Source organism: Clupea harengus, chromosome 20, assembly GCF_900700415.2.
Source record: "Clupea harengus chromosome 20, Ch_v2.0.2, whole genome shotgun sequence".
NCBI classification, from domain to species: Eukaryota; Metazoa; Chordata; class Actinopteri; order Clupeiformes; family Clupeidae; genus Clupea; species Clupea harengus.
In genome coordinates, this window is record NC_045171.1 from 23779311 (window position 1) to 23795166 (window position 15856).

Sequence of the window (15856 nt, forward strand, 5' to 3'; positions counted from 1 at the left end):
GTGTGTGTGTGTGTGTGTTTGTGTGTGTGTGTGTGTGTGTGTGTGTGTGTGTGTTTGGGTGTGTGTGTGTGTGTGTGTGTGTGTGTTTGTGTGTGTGTGTGTGTGTGTGTGTGTGTGTTTGGGTGTTGGGGGCTGGGGCTGGGGGTGTTAGGGGAGTTTCAAGTGGTAGCTCAGAGTAGAGAATTAAGGGATTTACAGTAATTCTTTCAGCCGTGGGGTCATACAGGGGTGTGTTGTGTGCTTTCACACATATGTTCTGGGGTACATCATTTAGAGAAAGAGAGAGAGAGAAACAGAGAAAGAGAGAGAGAGAGAGAGAGAGAGAGAGAGACAGAGAGGGAGATAGAGAAAGAGCATATACAAGAACAAATACATGTTCCAGAACGAGGGATCAAAAAAGAGCTTATGGGTCCAGTGTGTCTGTGTCACTGTATCAATCTTGCATGCAGGAGTGTGGCAAGTTGGGACCTGCTCGATACAGGTTCCTCTACCTTGTGACGAAACATGAATGGGAAGGAAAACAAACAGAATGAGACGTGTCATAGTTTCCATCCATCCATAGACACCACTACAGCACCCTAATTGCTTAATCAAAGCTAAACTGATCATGTGATCACTGATCTGATGGGATACTGGCCCTTCACTGAGATATACAATTCACAAACTTTATCTTATGAAATAGCTGACACAATAATTTGGCATATACCACTGCAGTGTGCAGAGAGGTATTTTACCGTCAACCCTCCAAGCTGTGATACTTTACCCAACACTAGTTGCTTATTCTGTACTTATTCTATTTATAGTTACTCTAAAGCCTTAGGAAGTCAGATAAAAAACGCCTCTGGTTTGAAATGTTTTATAACTGCTACGTAAACAGGACTCGTGATTGTCATGTCCATTGTCGTGTGTTCGTCTTCAAACTAGTGCAAAACCGCTTCATTTGACACCATCTAATTTGAGTGGATGATGATGCCTCCACCTGTGACCTCTCGGGTCATCTCAGGTGTGAAGTAAGGCGATCAAGCAGCAGCTTAAAAAAAAAGAGAAGCTACCTCTGTGTCAAAGATCAGCCAGCAGGAGTAGTAGACGCTGTCGTCAGTAGATAAGTGTCTTACGGAAGATTTGTTTATTTGGACTGTCTGCCCTTAAGCAAGACCACATGGTTGTTTTTAGTTGCGGCCAAACGGAGTCTGAGAGAAAATGAGAAAGAGAGAGATAGAGAGAGAGAGAGAGAGAGAGAGAGAGAGAGAGAGAGTTAGAGTGGAGAGAGAGAGAGAGAGAGGGAGCGTTTCCTCTTTCCACTCGTCAGCAGTGCAACTCTCCATTTCGGGGGCTGTGATATCACGGAGCACAGGAAGCCTCATCACTTCCTGTTTTGTGAAGCCTGTTGGCAACTGCGGCCGGCGCTGCGACACACAAGCCACAGCTGTGCTGAGCTTAGCTGCGCTGGGGAATGGAAATGAGACGAGGTTAGAGGTTAGCCCTGTCGGCGTCGCTCCTTGTTAAAAACCCACCCCTTTGTTTCCCTCACGAGACGCTGCGGGCCCTGCGATGCCAACGCCCGAGCATCTGTGGCCTTCGTTCTCGCGTCGCTATTTGAGTCAATAAATTGAGGGGCCAGTATTTTTTTAATGATGCCTTGTTACAATTTACAGCAGGGTATGAAGTCTTTAAAAAATGTTAAGTTATAGTTTTGGTGAGAGGGTGTAACAGTAACAAATTGTGACTAAACAAAGCTAAAACACGCCTTCCTGAACATTTTAATTTTTAAACGTACTTTGTGTTGACATCCTTCAGTCAAATTTTTCTCTGCAGTGGGATTTGAAAAAAAGAAATACTGCAATGACCTTGCGTTCAGGTCACACAAAACCTGACACATACAGTGATGGGAAACATGACTGACAGTGACAAGGCTTTCGATTCACTGTACTGCATCCAACCACACATCAGCATATACACTTAGGCCTAGGAGGGTGGTTTTGCATTGCGGGCGAAGCAACACCAGAACAGAGAGAGTGAAAGCAACATGTGCAGAACAGAAAGAACTGAAGGTCTCCACCACTGTTCGTGTCAAATATACTGCAGTACCAATCACTCAGAGAATCATCAAGTATACAGTATGTGTCCTCTTTATATGTTTAGAACTCTTTAAAACAGAAACCAGCCTGACTCGAACTCGAATGCCTGAATGATTGGTTGAAGGGCCACTAGAATCACAAATCAAGGATTATTCTGAAGCCATTAATGTCAAATCCAGTTTGTGTGAATCCATTAATGTCCTCACTGATGATGTAGTGTAGAATATGGCATAATGACCCTGAACACCATCTACTGCAGCATGACACAAACAGAGGCCAACCTGTTGAATGAAGTATGAAGGTAGAAGAGACACTCAGCTCCGACAGCACAGACTAGCACCCTTAGTGACAGTTGGGGTTTTCATCTACATATAGGAGCCAGAGACAATTGATTCAGGTACCTTGGAGACCACAAGGACTTCTGAGGACTTCTTTGCCATGGCAACTGTGTGGTGTGGGATTGTGAAGCAATGTGGCGTCAAATGGCTGGCCGTTCTAATAATGCAGAGACTCTGATATCCATTCTATTATTCGGAACCGAAACAGCCGTGGAGACTTGAGGCAGAACTAGGTATACTCACAGTGATTCGGCATATATAGAGGAGTACTTCAAAACTTTAAAATAGCACTACTTTGTTCTTTGGCTCTAAAACTGAACTTGATTTCATGATATACTGTACGTATGGTACTTTTAGGTATAATTATAAAGTTGATTTGATGAGATATTTATGAAATGTAGTTGAGTGTCGTTTGTAGAACATGCAGCCTAATGAGTTGCGGTGTGGTGAAAGTGTGCATCATAAGTATAGTGTCATAATGACTAACTATATGCGGTAAAAGAACGTATGACTACTATTGACAGCAATAGGGGTGGTTTTTAAAGCAAGCATTTCTCAACACCGTGCTTATGACATGGCTGTACAGGAACACTATGGAAGAGTGGTGTTGCTCTCGCGCAAGTAGCCTTCAGAAGAAATAGTTTGCCAAGCAACACATCTCTGTAATCATCACCTCTGGTCTTCCTTGCTAAGCAGCATCCCTGTCGGGATTGTCCACTGGCATTTTAACTGCAGCTCGCTAATGTACTCACAATGTTGCTGTGTTGTGTCAAAAGCAGGTGGTTAGCGAGCTAGCGCATGTGTGCGTGCGTGTGGCTACACGGGGGTGTGTGTTTGTGTACGCTTGCTCCGTCGCTCCGTTTTGTTTGGATAGCAGAGCAAACAAAAACAACAGGAGACATGGGGTTGACTGTTTGAGTTGCCTGCTGTTTGAAAAGTGCACATGTTAATTTCCTGCAGTTCCAAGGATGGGGGGGGGGGGTTGTGGTGTCTTGATAGACTTCATAAAAAGAGAGAGGTGACGGTTATCACAAGGTTCTGTCATGTCATGACAGAGGACACTTTGACAACGACATCCATAATAAGGTATCGTAAGGCATGTTTCTAGTTCATCCAATAAACACTTCATTTTAACAGTGTTTTTAAATAATTAAAATAGTAATGTTGTTACCCCAGTGAGGTTATCTACATTCAGTCTTTCACTCCTTCCTACCTGCTCAGACACACCCTACCACTTGAACTCACATTCACTCACACACACACACACACACAAACACACGCCACACACACACACACACACACACACGCCAGACACACCTCTCATGTTCCTCTGCCACTTACAAATATCATATGAACAGTTCAAATTTGATCTTCACTCCAGCAAAGAGCTGTCATGTCTGGCAAGACCTATTGCTATTCTCCGCTGCCAGTTATAAAGACAACAGTCAAAAACCTAGACCGTGGAAAAGTAAACCCCAAAACACACACAAGTGTCATGACATGTCACAACCTGCCAAAAGCTCTGTGTTAACAATTAGGGTCCTAACCTTACACATGCCACCATTGCACAACTCTAACTGTTGACAAGATTGTTATTTAGCAACACCATGCTGTCTGCATGACAGAAAATGACAAAGACAAATCAAGTAGACAAGGGGTAGAAAATGAACTGTCAATGAACAATAACTTTTCATGGGCTGGAAGAACAGACGAGTGAAAGGTGGAAATACTGGTCCTGTTTAACGCTCCAGCTCAAAGAAACAGACGCTTACAGTAAAACGGTTCTTACAAATATCAGTATTAACAAAAACAGCTTGAACAAAGAGCTAAACGCACGATGGCTTTGGGAATTTTTGAAAGCTGTTATAAGAGATCCCTTTTTTTGAAATAGTTAACCTGGCTGGCCTTCCTGTTTATTTAGAAAAATGTGTGCTTTGAGGTTTTGATATTTCTGAGTTGAGATAATCATTTCTCTAGGCCAATCCTAGACCCGTAATGAGCACCTAATATTTCTATGAGGTGAGACATCAATCATGACACGTCCAAAGAGATGGGCCCTCGCACATCAACGAGGACTTGATATCCAGGGTGGGGGAACATCTGTCAGAGATTATAGAGGATTGGTGTCCTTTGACCTGAGGAAAAAAGCTGACTTGCTCCACATTATGATGATCTTTATAGTACACATGTCAGCTTTAACAGTATGCTCATAATTGCGTTCACTCCACAAATGGGAGAACCATGTCAGCCATCAAGGACTTCCTGAAAATCCATCAAACCAAAAAGGAAACCCTCTGTGACAGCCTGTCTTTATTTATTTAGGCCTTTCCTCAACCTACGGTGTCACTCTTGTGATGTCGGTCGAGGTGCTCGAAGAGCCACGTCGTTCCTTTGCCTGTCACTTCTGTCTGACGTGCTCCCCCATGGTGTCCATGATTATTGCATGAGTTGAGAAGTGTCCCAAGGTCCCGCCTGTGGTTGCTGTCTGTTATTTTAACCGGAGGGCAATCCTGAATCAAACTTTCCCCACAGCATTGTCTTTATAACCAGAGAACCGCCAGAGCCTAACGACTTCAACTGCACAGGGGACACCTGTCAACAGGTAATATTGGCTATTGAAGACTTTCAAAACTAAACTATAACAAACTAAAAAATGACAAAAACTTGACTAAAATTCCACAGTGCGGTGCTTATTTTAAGGACAGTTCTTTAGGTTTTGCAGAAATGTCACTGGGCTAGCAAAGTCTCTTGAGTCTGTGCAGGCGGAGTGTCATAATCACAAACTGTTGACTTCATCACCCACAGGCCTGGTTTGTGAGTCAGCCTTGAGTAAATGAAGAGGTTTGATTTTGACAAAAAAAAGAAAATAAAAAAATCCCCCTTGAGTGAGGCCAGTGGGAAGCGCTAGGGTCGACGCTGTGACGAATCCAAAAAAAGAGAGAATGTTTCCAAATGTTTGAATATATGACAACAACAAATGGGCTGTGAGCTCGCTAGGCTGCAGGTGAGTCACTCCAGGAAGCCATTACCACAAGAACAACAAAAAACTACAGCTGCAGTCTCGTCCGGAGCAGTTTGGTCTCGCCCCGTATCGCACATCGCTTTAAGGTAAGGGAGCAAGGAAAGACGTTGCATAATGTGATGTCGCAAAGTTTTGTGGTGTGCGTGTCCAATGAAAGCTTTGTCCAAAACCAGCCAAGCATAATGCCCAGACTGTAGTCGAGTCTACTCAAGGCAAAACCCACAAGAGCACACACCAGAAGCTGCCAGCATTGTCTATCTAATGTTCCTCTATGTGTATCTCAACCCATTCCCTAGGGGTTGCCAAAGCCCTTGAAAAATCCTCCTCTCTCTCTACCCTTTCTTCTGTCTACCAGTCGCGAATAAAACACAACACATCTCTGCGCATCTCTCATTAATAATAAATACAAATATAGGTGCACAGCTGTACCAAAGTTTTCTTTGACTGACACTGCTGAGCTGATCTATTGAAACAGCATACCATATATCTCTCCCTGCCTGAGCTACTATTTCACCATAAAACCCCGTGGGATGTAATGGATCCGTCGCACAAGGGCCCCTTCGCCACCAGAAACAGCGGGACACGACGGGGCTTAACCTGATAGGCTCTGGGCCGAGGCAGCAGGTCCCGGGTGGAAGGGAAGCCCCGCACTCCAATACCCGACTCATTGTTGCTAAGATACTGAGGCGGAAGTTTAGAAGGTCAGAGGTCAGATCCTTTGTAGCGACACATCAAACAGCCGACCGAGAGGGCAGGATGAGTCACTTGGTGGGACATCTGAAAGGGGAATTTTATTGTGTTTGTGTGTATGTGTGTGTGTATGTATCGGTGTGTGTGTGTGTGTGTGTGTGTGTTTGTGTATCTCTCTATGAATCTGTATAGGCCTACTAACTTTTGCGTGGGCAATTGTAATTGTCTCCCTGTCGCCTGCAACCCTCACAAGGCACAAATCCACCACAAGACAGGCTGCTGCTGCTGCTGGTGGCACCGTCGCATTAACAACATGACATTTATGTGTTGAGGTCAGAGGTGAACCTGACTCATCGGACAACCTTACACATCCACGCCTACTCACTGAGGTTTTTACGGAGCAGGCCTAATGCACTGATACGCCACAGAAGAGGCGAATTCTGAAGTCTGTCGCAACTTAAGCTACACTCTTAAACAACAAAGCAGCACCTGCCATCCTATATATTACCATTTATTTTCAGAGTTGTATATTCAGTTTAGAGAGCTATATTCACTTTTCCATCGAGAGTCTGCGTTATAAAAAAAAAACGATGTAATTACACCTGGTGATCCTCGGTGTTCAGCCTCTTTCTCTTCCTTTCTTTAGCTGTCACTGTGTAATCAGTCTTTTGAGAGGAATGCATGCATACGGTGTATATTGTTAAATTGAACTGTGCGGTTTGCAGCTTGCCGAAACAACCACCCACTCTGCCTGCACTCCTCCATCTCTCTCTCTCATTAATCTGTCTATCATCCACCCGATGAGAGCTCATGTAATCACGTCCTTACGCTCTCTCTCTCTCTCTCCCTTTCTCTCTGGGCCCCTCCTTCTCCACACATGAACACACACACACACACACACACACACACACACACTCACACACACACACCACATACACACACACACACAGACACACGGACACACACACACACACACACACTCACACACACACACACACACACACACACACACACACCCAAACACACACACACACACACACACACACACACACACACACACACACACACACACACACACACACACTCACACACACACACACACACACACACACACACACACACACAAACACAAACACACACACACACACACACACACACACACATGTGCAGCATATAAACCACAGTGCCTATTCCTGAAAGACGACATGCTTAAACACAGGCGGGTTCTCACCAGTGAAATTCAGCACTCACTGGCTCGTGGACAGTAGGGGCTTCCGGTAAAACACGTAATAGATTGATAGCACAGAGCTGTCTCTACATACATTCTCTCTCTCTCTCTCTCTCTCTCTCTCTGTCTCTCTCTCTCTCTCTCTCTCTATCGTCTGTGAAGGTGTCACAGCCACTGCCTACACCGGTACGGGACTCGTCGGTATGTTAGTGCGAGGGCTAGCAGGCAGCAGGAGGACTAAGAGAGGCCATGGTGGTGGTGGTGGGGTGGGGAGGGGTGCCATGGAGGTGGGCGAGAGTGTCTGTCTCATCTGCCAGCCAGCCTGCCTTTCCAAGTGATTAATTCCTCCAGAAGCCTGGTATTTGCTTCAGAGTGTGGGTGTGTGAAGATCACTCTCTCTCTTTCTTTCTCTCTCTCTCTCTCTTTCTCTCTCTCTCTCTCTCTCTCTTTCTACCCATTGCAGGCAGCTGAGGCTTAATCAAATATTAATTGCCGAGCGAGTCAGCGAGAGGGAGCCCGGAAACGAAGGACGCGGCAGGACGGAGGCGTTTGCCGCGTAGGTGAGGGAAAGAACCCGTCTTTCACCGTGCGGAGGAGTGAGGAACCCCCCCCCCCCCAACCCCCAACCCCCAACCGGCTTCTCCGGCCTCCATACAACACGTGCACACGCAAGGGAGTCCTCAATGGTGAGGGCTGAGTCAAGGCTAACTCATTATGGGTCAAACTCACTAACCTTGCCCCCCCCCCCCCCTCTCTCTCTTTTTCTCTCTCTGTCTCTCACTCTCTTGGTCTCTCTATCCAGCTCTAACTGCGTTCTCCACACGCTCCCTGCCAAATGCCAGGGAATCACCTTCATCCTGCACAACCTCTCAAACCCTTCCACCGCAGTGCTAGTACCCTGCCCAGCTTGATCCCTTTAAATCAGTGGTTCCTTTTTTTCAGGCCATCTATTCATTTCTACAAAATAATATGACTTACAGGAATATATACTGTATATATATAGTATAGTTACATATATACTCTTGCAGTTATGTTGCAGTTTATAATCAAATAGGTCCTTATACACAAAGCTAAATATCATGTGGCTTGGCTCCACTTCCCTGTAAAGTGAAGTTAACACAACAAGGCGCTGGCATGTCTTGGTGACATGTGTTCCTCCGCCCTCTGAGGTCGCTGCTTGCTCACGCTTTGTTTGGGAAAGCTGCTCTAGTTTGGGGCCATTAATTATGTATCACACACTATTGCTATCGTCCTAATGGGTAGTAAACAGTTGCCTGAGGCAAAGAGGGATATGCCTCGGAGAGAATAAGAGCGATAGAAAAATGTAACAACAACAGCTTGGCAACTAAGAGGTGTGCTTGTGTGTGTATGTGCGTGCGTGCGTGCATGCACGGTGGATATGAGAGGGAGAGAGAGAGAGAGAGACTTAAATAATTGTGTATCATCCTCTGTTCTGCCAGGTTGAACATACATCATTTCAACACAACTCCTACACTCACCTCTGAGTATAAGCTGTAAAACCCCCTTCATCCAGACAGCTCTAAATGCTCATAATGATATTAAATTGCAAGCACACTTACATACACCTAACAGTCTGCAACATGAGCTCGCTCATCTCGCCATATAGCCATTCAGGGACACGCAAGACTGCATTTGAACTTGCTCACGGCTCCCAGGCAAGTCATGGCACATACCGTATAACAAGGAGGTTGCGCACTAAACTTGGATAGAGTCAGCAAACAGGGGGGACTACATCGATCCCTCTGTCAGGGAGGCAGTGTAGCGAAGTCCCTGCGCTGGGGTGGTGAGCGGTGTGGGTGAGAGAGCATTAGTATCCTACCGGCGCCCCACAAGCATTTTGCAGCGTTTTACAAATGCGACTCCTATTAGTGCCGGTGCTGCCGCTTGACTGACAGTGAGAATCCCCGAGTATCGAGCCAGGGACCCCCCCCAATTAATCGACTGTCCGCGAGCTTCATCAGCATCTGGGCGCATTAAACGTAATTCATCAGTGACAACATGCAGAGCATGTTTTGAATGTCTAAATATCTCACATTCACGGGGAGTAACGATTACGTCCCATCGTATATGTGTCAGCGTTATAAATTTGGTGCGCTGCCGTAATCAATGACCGGAGATGCAACGCGTTTTTCAAGTGGCTAGACAATCAAAGTTCTGTCTAAAGTCCTTTACTGCAACTTGCGGCAGGTTATTTAACAGGTTAGGGTTAAATAAATGTAACCGTTTCATAGGAGCAGTCATCTGTCGGCAGCTGGCCCAGTCTGAGCGCAATTTACCCGACAAGCAGCAAACTGGACTTGACCGAATTCCGATGATACTGTAGAGCCAGATTACCAATTCTGAGGATCTAGTTACAGGATAAAAAGGATCGTTGTTCAAATGCCTGTGTCATAATCATTTTGAAAAAGTCATGTGCTCCATCAAATTAACATAAACTGCAACTCCGTTAATTAACACATCAATTTATTATCAAGCCTTCCTACCGACTGGCTTGACAGTCAGAGCAATAGATTAGGCTACCATCGCGTGAGAGAGATGGCTGGAGTTATTTCTGTTATTGCAAGTTCACTACGTTAAAGTTGCTGTGTTCTAAGAGGACAGCGAGTTATACGCCTGATGCATGATGCTGTTGTTCATAAGCGACACTTCATAAGCGACACGACTCTGTTCACACACCGATGCACATATCTCTGCTGGCCTTTAATGTCAATTATATTTCGCAGGAGAAGGCATCTATAACCCTGTAGGTTATATGAACACGTTTAGAGCTTAAGCAAGGTTGTACATGACTCTCACCTTGTTGACCATATTATTAATATTACGCCTATTATTATTATTATTATTAATAATAATAAAATTGTTGTTGTTGTTGTTGTTACTGTTGTTGTTGCTGCAGATGGCGTCGTTGTCATTGTTGTAAAATGATAACATATTGCACGTCCAAAAAGTTCTCTAGCCTAATATATTTGCCAGAGAGGGTAAGGCTCAGTAATTGTGCTGACATTAGTTATTGTGCGCAGTGCTGGACTTCAATTGCACTCTACCCTGTCTTTCGCTGCCAAGCGCCGATCAGTGCTACATCAGGAAACTCCAAATAAGGACAAGGAAGTGGAAACCCACCGGAATCAGTCCTTATGTAGTCACGACCTTATAAGGGATGGCGGAGTCGGGTCTTCCGGCCAACGCTATGCTAGCACAGAGACGGGAAATCCGAACGTTAACTGCAGCAACTGAGGCGAACAGCGAGAAATTTGCTCCTGTCCCTCTGAAGAGATCTTTTCCGTTCATGCATTGATCACTGACTGATGAGGAATGATCTCTCTCCCTGCGATTTATTGCACGGACTTAATATCAAGTCTCCCCAATCTGCCTTTTTCCCTTCAGGCAAACGTCATGTGTCCTCCACTGCAGTGCCTAAATATGGGCTTCCTCCAGTCCATATTTGGACATCTACGTCACAGCAAGAGGGTATATAAAGGCGTGGGGATCCTCTCAGTCGAGAAAGAGCCCAGAGAGCCTAACAGACAAGCTACGCTAGTGTAGAAAGCAGATAGACACACTCGCTGCGCTATCGCTATTGCAGAGAAACACATTTTGACACAAAACGTGCAAGTCAAGTCAAAACAAAAACAGTATCAATTCATTTAAAGTAGGATCGAATTGAATTAGGTCCATGAATTAAAACGTTTGATGTTCCTAAGAATTTGATGTTTTTTCATCAATTTCAGGGAATGAGCAAAAAGGACACTTTTGGTTTCTGTCATCTGTTTTGAACAGAAAACTGGATTTTTTCTTCCCTTCTGGACAAAGGAGAAAAGGGGAACAAAAACAGAAGAAGACATCAGCTCACCGAACAGACTGTGGAGTCTAGCCAGAGAGAAGAAGAAGAAGAAGAAGAAGCAGCAGCAGCATCTTCACTCTTCTCTTCCCAGAGGGACCGCCGGTGACATCCTCCACCTGTGCGCCTCTCTCTCGATCTCACACTTTTCTTCCACACACACACGCGCGCCTGTGTGCGAGCACACGCAAACAGAGCCTCACACACTCCAGCCTCAGCCCTGAAGGATGGCTGCAGCCAAGACCGAGATGCTTCTACCCGGCCTCCAGATCTCTGACGCCCTCAGCTTCCCGCACTCACCCATGGATAACTACCCCAAGCTGGAGGAGATGATGCTGCTCAACTCTGCAGGGACCCCCTTCCTCAACGCCTCCGCACCCGAGGGCGCAGCTTTCAGCACTGGGGATCCAGGAGACCATTACGACCATCTGACTGGAGGTAAGAGCTGTTCTTACATTTCTTTTTTTTTTATCATATTGCATAGAAATCTTCCATGGAAATATATGATATTTTTTTTTGCTTATGGTTTTGGTTATGTAACATCAAGAGTAAAAAGTTAAATCTGTTTTTACATAAATATATATTTAGGAAATAATTAGTTACAGCACTTGTAAAAAGTCAGTGCTTCATTGAAAGATAGTGGAGGAAGAAACACAGACTGAGAAGTTATTATATTATATTATATTATATTATAATGGCATCATTATTGAGACAGCATCTGGCATGGGTATTGCTTGCTGCAAAGCCACAGAGTGGCTCAATTCAAATCACATTTTTAAAGTAGCTGAATTGCACTTTCAGTAATCAATTGCCTTTGGCAATGTAATGGAATTCAGAAGCTGAGAGAGAGAGAGAGAGAGAGAGGGAGCGTGAGAGAGACAGAAGGAGGGAGAGAGAGAGAGAGGGAGCGTGAGAGAGACAGAAGGAGGGAGAGGGGAAGAGGGAGAAAAAGCATGCATGCAGATGGCTTGGATTGAGCCGGTGCGCTTGTCTCTCTTGGGGGAAGTTGGAGAGCGGGGCGGGAGGGGTTGAGGAATTGGTGGCGTGCTTTCGGGGGGTGGGGGGGGGGGGTTCTCCTGCTTTGTGTCAGCACCTGCTGTTCCCATTGAGAAGAGTGTGTGACAGCAAGAGTCAGGCACATATGCAGGACCCCCCCCCCCCTGACTCCCCAATTTCCACAGCTCTGGGGATCTCTGAATTTGTAAAAATGCACAGGGGTAATAGTGATGTCGGTGGGATGGGGGACAGTGCACACAACCCTAAACAGAGAGAATGTTGTTTCTAAATGCCATGTCTTGTTGTTGCTGTGCCCCCTTCAGATACGTTAGCCGAGATCTCCATGAACTGCGAGAAGTCGCTGGAGCAGAGCTACAACCAGCGGCTGCCGCCGATCTCCTACACGGGCCGCTTCACCCTGGAGCCGGCCGTCAGCGGTGCCAGCCTGTGGGGGGAGCCCCTCTTCAGCCTGGTCAGCGGCCTGGCGGGCATCAACACCTCCTCCAGCACGGCCGCTGCCATCGCCGCCGCTGCGTCCGCCGCCGCCGCCTGCTCTGTTGCCACCTCTCAGACCACTCCGTCCTCCTCCTCCTCTTCCTCCTCCGTCTCCTCCTTGGTCTCCTCCCAGAGTACGATGAGCTGCGCCGTGCACCAGAGCGAGCCCAACCCCATCTACTCGGCCGCCCCCACCTACTCGAGCACCAGCCCCGACATCTTCCCTGAGCAGAGCTCCAGCTTCCCCAGTGCCGTGGGGGGGTCTCTCCAGTACCCTCCCCCCGCCTACCCCAACGGCAAGACCAGCGGGCCCAGCTTCCCCGTGCCCATCATCCCAGACTACCTCTTCCCACAGCAGCAGAGCGAGATCAGCCTGGTGCCCCAGGACCAGAAGCCCTTCCAGACTCAGCTGGGCCAGCAGCCGTCGCTAACGCCGCTCTCCACCATCAAGGCATTCGCCACGCAGACGGGTTCGCAGGACCTGAAGAGCGTGTACCAGTCGCAGCTGATCAAGCCCAGCCGCATGCGCAAGTACCCCAACCGGCCGAGCAAGACGCCCCCGCACGAGCGGCCCTACGCCTGCCCCGTGGAGTCGTGCGACCGGCGCTTCTCGCGCTCGGACGAGCTGACGCGCCACATCCGCATCCACACGGGCCAGAAGCCCTTCCAGTGCCGCATCTGCATGCGCAACTTCAGCCGCAGCGACCACCTGACCACGCACATCCGCACGCACACCGGCGAGAAGCCCTTCGCCTGCGAGATCTGCGGACGCAAGTTCGCCCGAAGCGACGAGCGCAAGCGGCACACCAAGATCCACCTGAGACAGAAGGACAAGAAGGCCGAGAAGAGCAACATGGCGGCCGGGGTCGGGGTCGGGGTCGGGGTTGGAGTCGGGTCAACCGTGTCAGTCACTAGCATCTCCATCCCATCCCCTGTGTCGAGCTACCCCTCTCCCATCACCTCCTACCCGTCTCCGGTCTCCTCCTACCCCTCCCCGGTGCCCTCCTGTTACTCCTCACCCGTGCACACCTCCTACCCGTCACCCTCCATCGCCACCACATACTCCACGGGCACCAGTATGTTCCAGACGCAGGTGGCCACCTCCTTTCCGTCTTCAGTCAACATCTACAACTCGCCCGTCACCACCCCACTGCCAGACATGTCCACGCTCTCACCACGGACAGTCGAGATCTGCTAAGAGACACTTGAGCTCGTCCCCACCCCCCCAAACTCTCCGCGCCCTGCCAAAAAGTGCAGTGCAGCACAGAACAGCACAGCACAGCTCAGCTGAGGCGATTCAAACGTCTTTGTGAGGGGAAGGGAGAAGAGAGAGAGAAAACCATCAAAAAGACTTGTTATTCCCCTCTGAAAAGCACTTTTCTGCTCGTTCCCTTCCCACCATCGGGTTTGAGAGACAGAGAAAAAAAATTGTCAAGGACTTTGACAAAGACAGCAGAAGACAAAAAAAGGGAACTTTTTTTTCACCCACAAATCCCTTCCCTTCAAATAAGGCATAAGAAATCTTTGTAATGATAAAGACATCACACAAGCTATGGCAGGTCTTTATTTTGTATGACTGTACACAGAGACCCACTCAAACATACAAACATCAGTGAAGAGAAAAAGGATTTCATCCTTTGAATCAAATACCTTCAAGCTCAGATGAAAACAAAGGAGACATTTACAAAAGACTTTGGATAATATACATAAGTTACAGTATATGTATATTGTACAGGTGCCATGTTTCATTATGTTTTATTCTTTTTTGGTACCATTGTTGTGAAAAATGATTTGCATATTTGCATTGTATTATTTGAATTGAGCAGGGCCATATTTTATAAAATACTTTCCGTATTACGTAGTGAAAATGCTGTGATAAGTTCTTGACTTTGTTTGGGAAAAAAAAAAACGCACTTAAGTATTCTGAAGCATGTGTAAGAGTGATGTTAGTTTCTCTTTTTTTTGTAAATATCATCCACTGGTACTATCTTTAACTCTTCTCACACGTGACAAGGCAGTCTGTTATTCGGGGGGGGGGGGAAACCGAGAGACTTTTCTTTCATTCAGACTCACATTTTCAAGTTTTCGGTGCCTTTTGTGAAGCCTTGCTGGAGTTCTTTGACACAGTCATGTGCAAGTTGATGCGTTCTGCATCTAGCCTTAACGTGGAAGGGATTTTTTTTTTTTTAACAGAATGTAAGTTACATTTCAAGGAAGGAAGGGAAAGGATACATGGGCACTGGTTCATTTCTTTCAGATGTAAGCAAAAAAGGAAAACTATAAAGTATATTTTTGTAATGTATATACTTGCATCTTCAGGAGTTGGAATGTTGTAGTTACCTACTGAGTAGGCATGGGATTCTTTTGTATGTTTATTTACATGCAGTCCATTATTTTGTTGTTATTTTAATTTTGTATTTGTGTTTGTTAAACCAAGTGACTGTTTATTGCTTATAAACACATTGAATGCGCTTAACTGCCAATGGGATATTTGGTGTACAAGATATCCTTCCAGAACTGAAATATAAATAAAATATAAATATATATGTTCAATCCCTGTCATATTTGACTGCTTACTGATGTGTTTCACATATAGAATCCATTCCTACCAAACATATTACATCAGAAGTATGCACATGTAGTATCCTTATAGATAAATCATTTCACTGCCATCCTTACACGAGCATACTTCAGTGCATTATTCAGTGCATTGACCTCTACTGCCATCCAGAAGTATACAGTGTGCACCCCAAGTGCACCCTGCAATCATCCCATCTGTCTAAAGGGCCCGCTTTCATTTAAGTAGTGTTTATCTAACACACCTGGATTGTAATCCATTCCGCTACCACTATGCCCTGTTCTTTGACCCCTTATACAATGGGCTGGTCTAAACACACTCTCCAACACAATGTCTTCTTACTGATAGATGTTAGTCCAGTCCTCTGATATAATTGCAATGGCTGTTATTGCGATTGCAGATTAAACATACATTTAATCAAGGCAAACCCTATGAACAAAAAGGTTAAAGGTGGACATGTTCATGGGGGTTTTGGTGACATGCGGTCCACAGCAGTGATGTCGTGGTTCTAAGAGGCACGCTGCGTGGTTCTGAAACGGATCAGAGGCAGATGTGGGGCGGGTCGGTTCTAG

General features: G+C 46.3%; 1 protein-coding gene across 1 annotated transcript; it reads left to right on the forward strand.

Annotated features, from left to right (window-relative positions):
• Positions 1-10739: 10739 nt before the first annotated feature.
• egr1 (early growth response 1) lies at positions 10740-14635 on the forward strand. The gene is made up of 2 exons (XM_031587458.2): positions 10740-11653; positions 12535-14635. The coding sequence occupies exons 1-2, from the start codon at positions 11443-11445 to the stop codon at positions 13902-13904; spliced, it is 1581 nt and encodes a 526-aa protein (XP_031443318.1). The 5' UTR covers positions 10740-11442; the 3' UTR covers positions 13905-14635.
• Positions 14636-15856: the final 1221 nt, after the last annotated feature.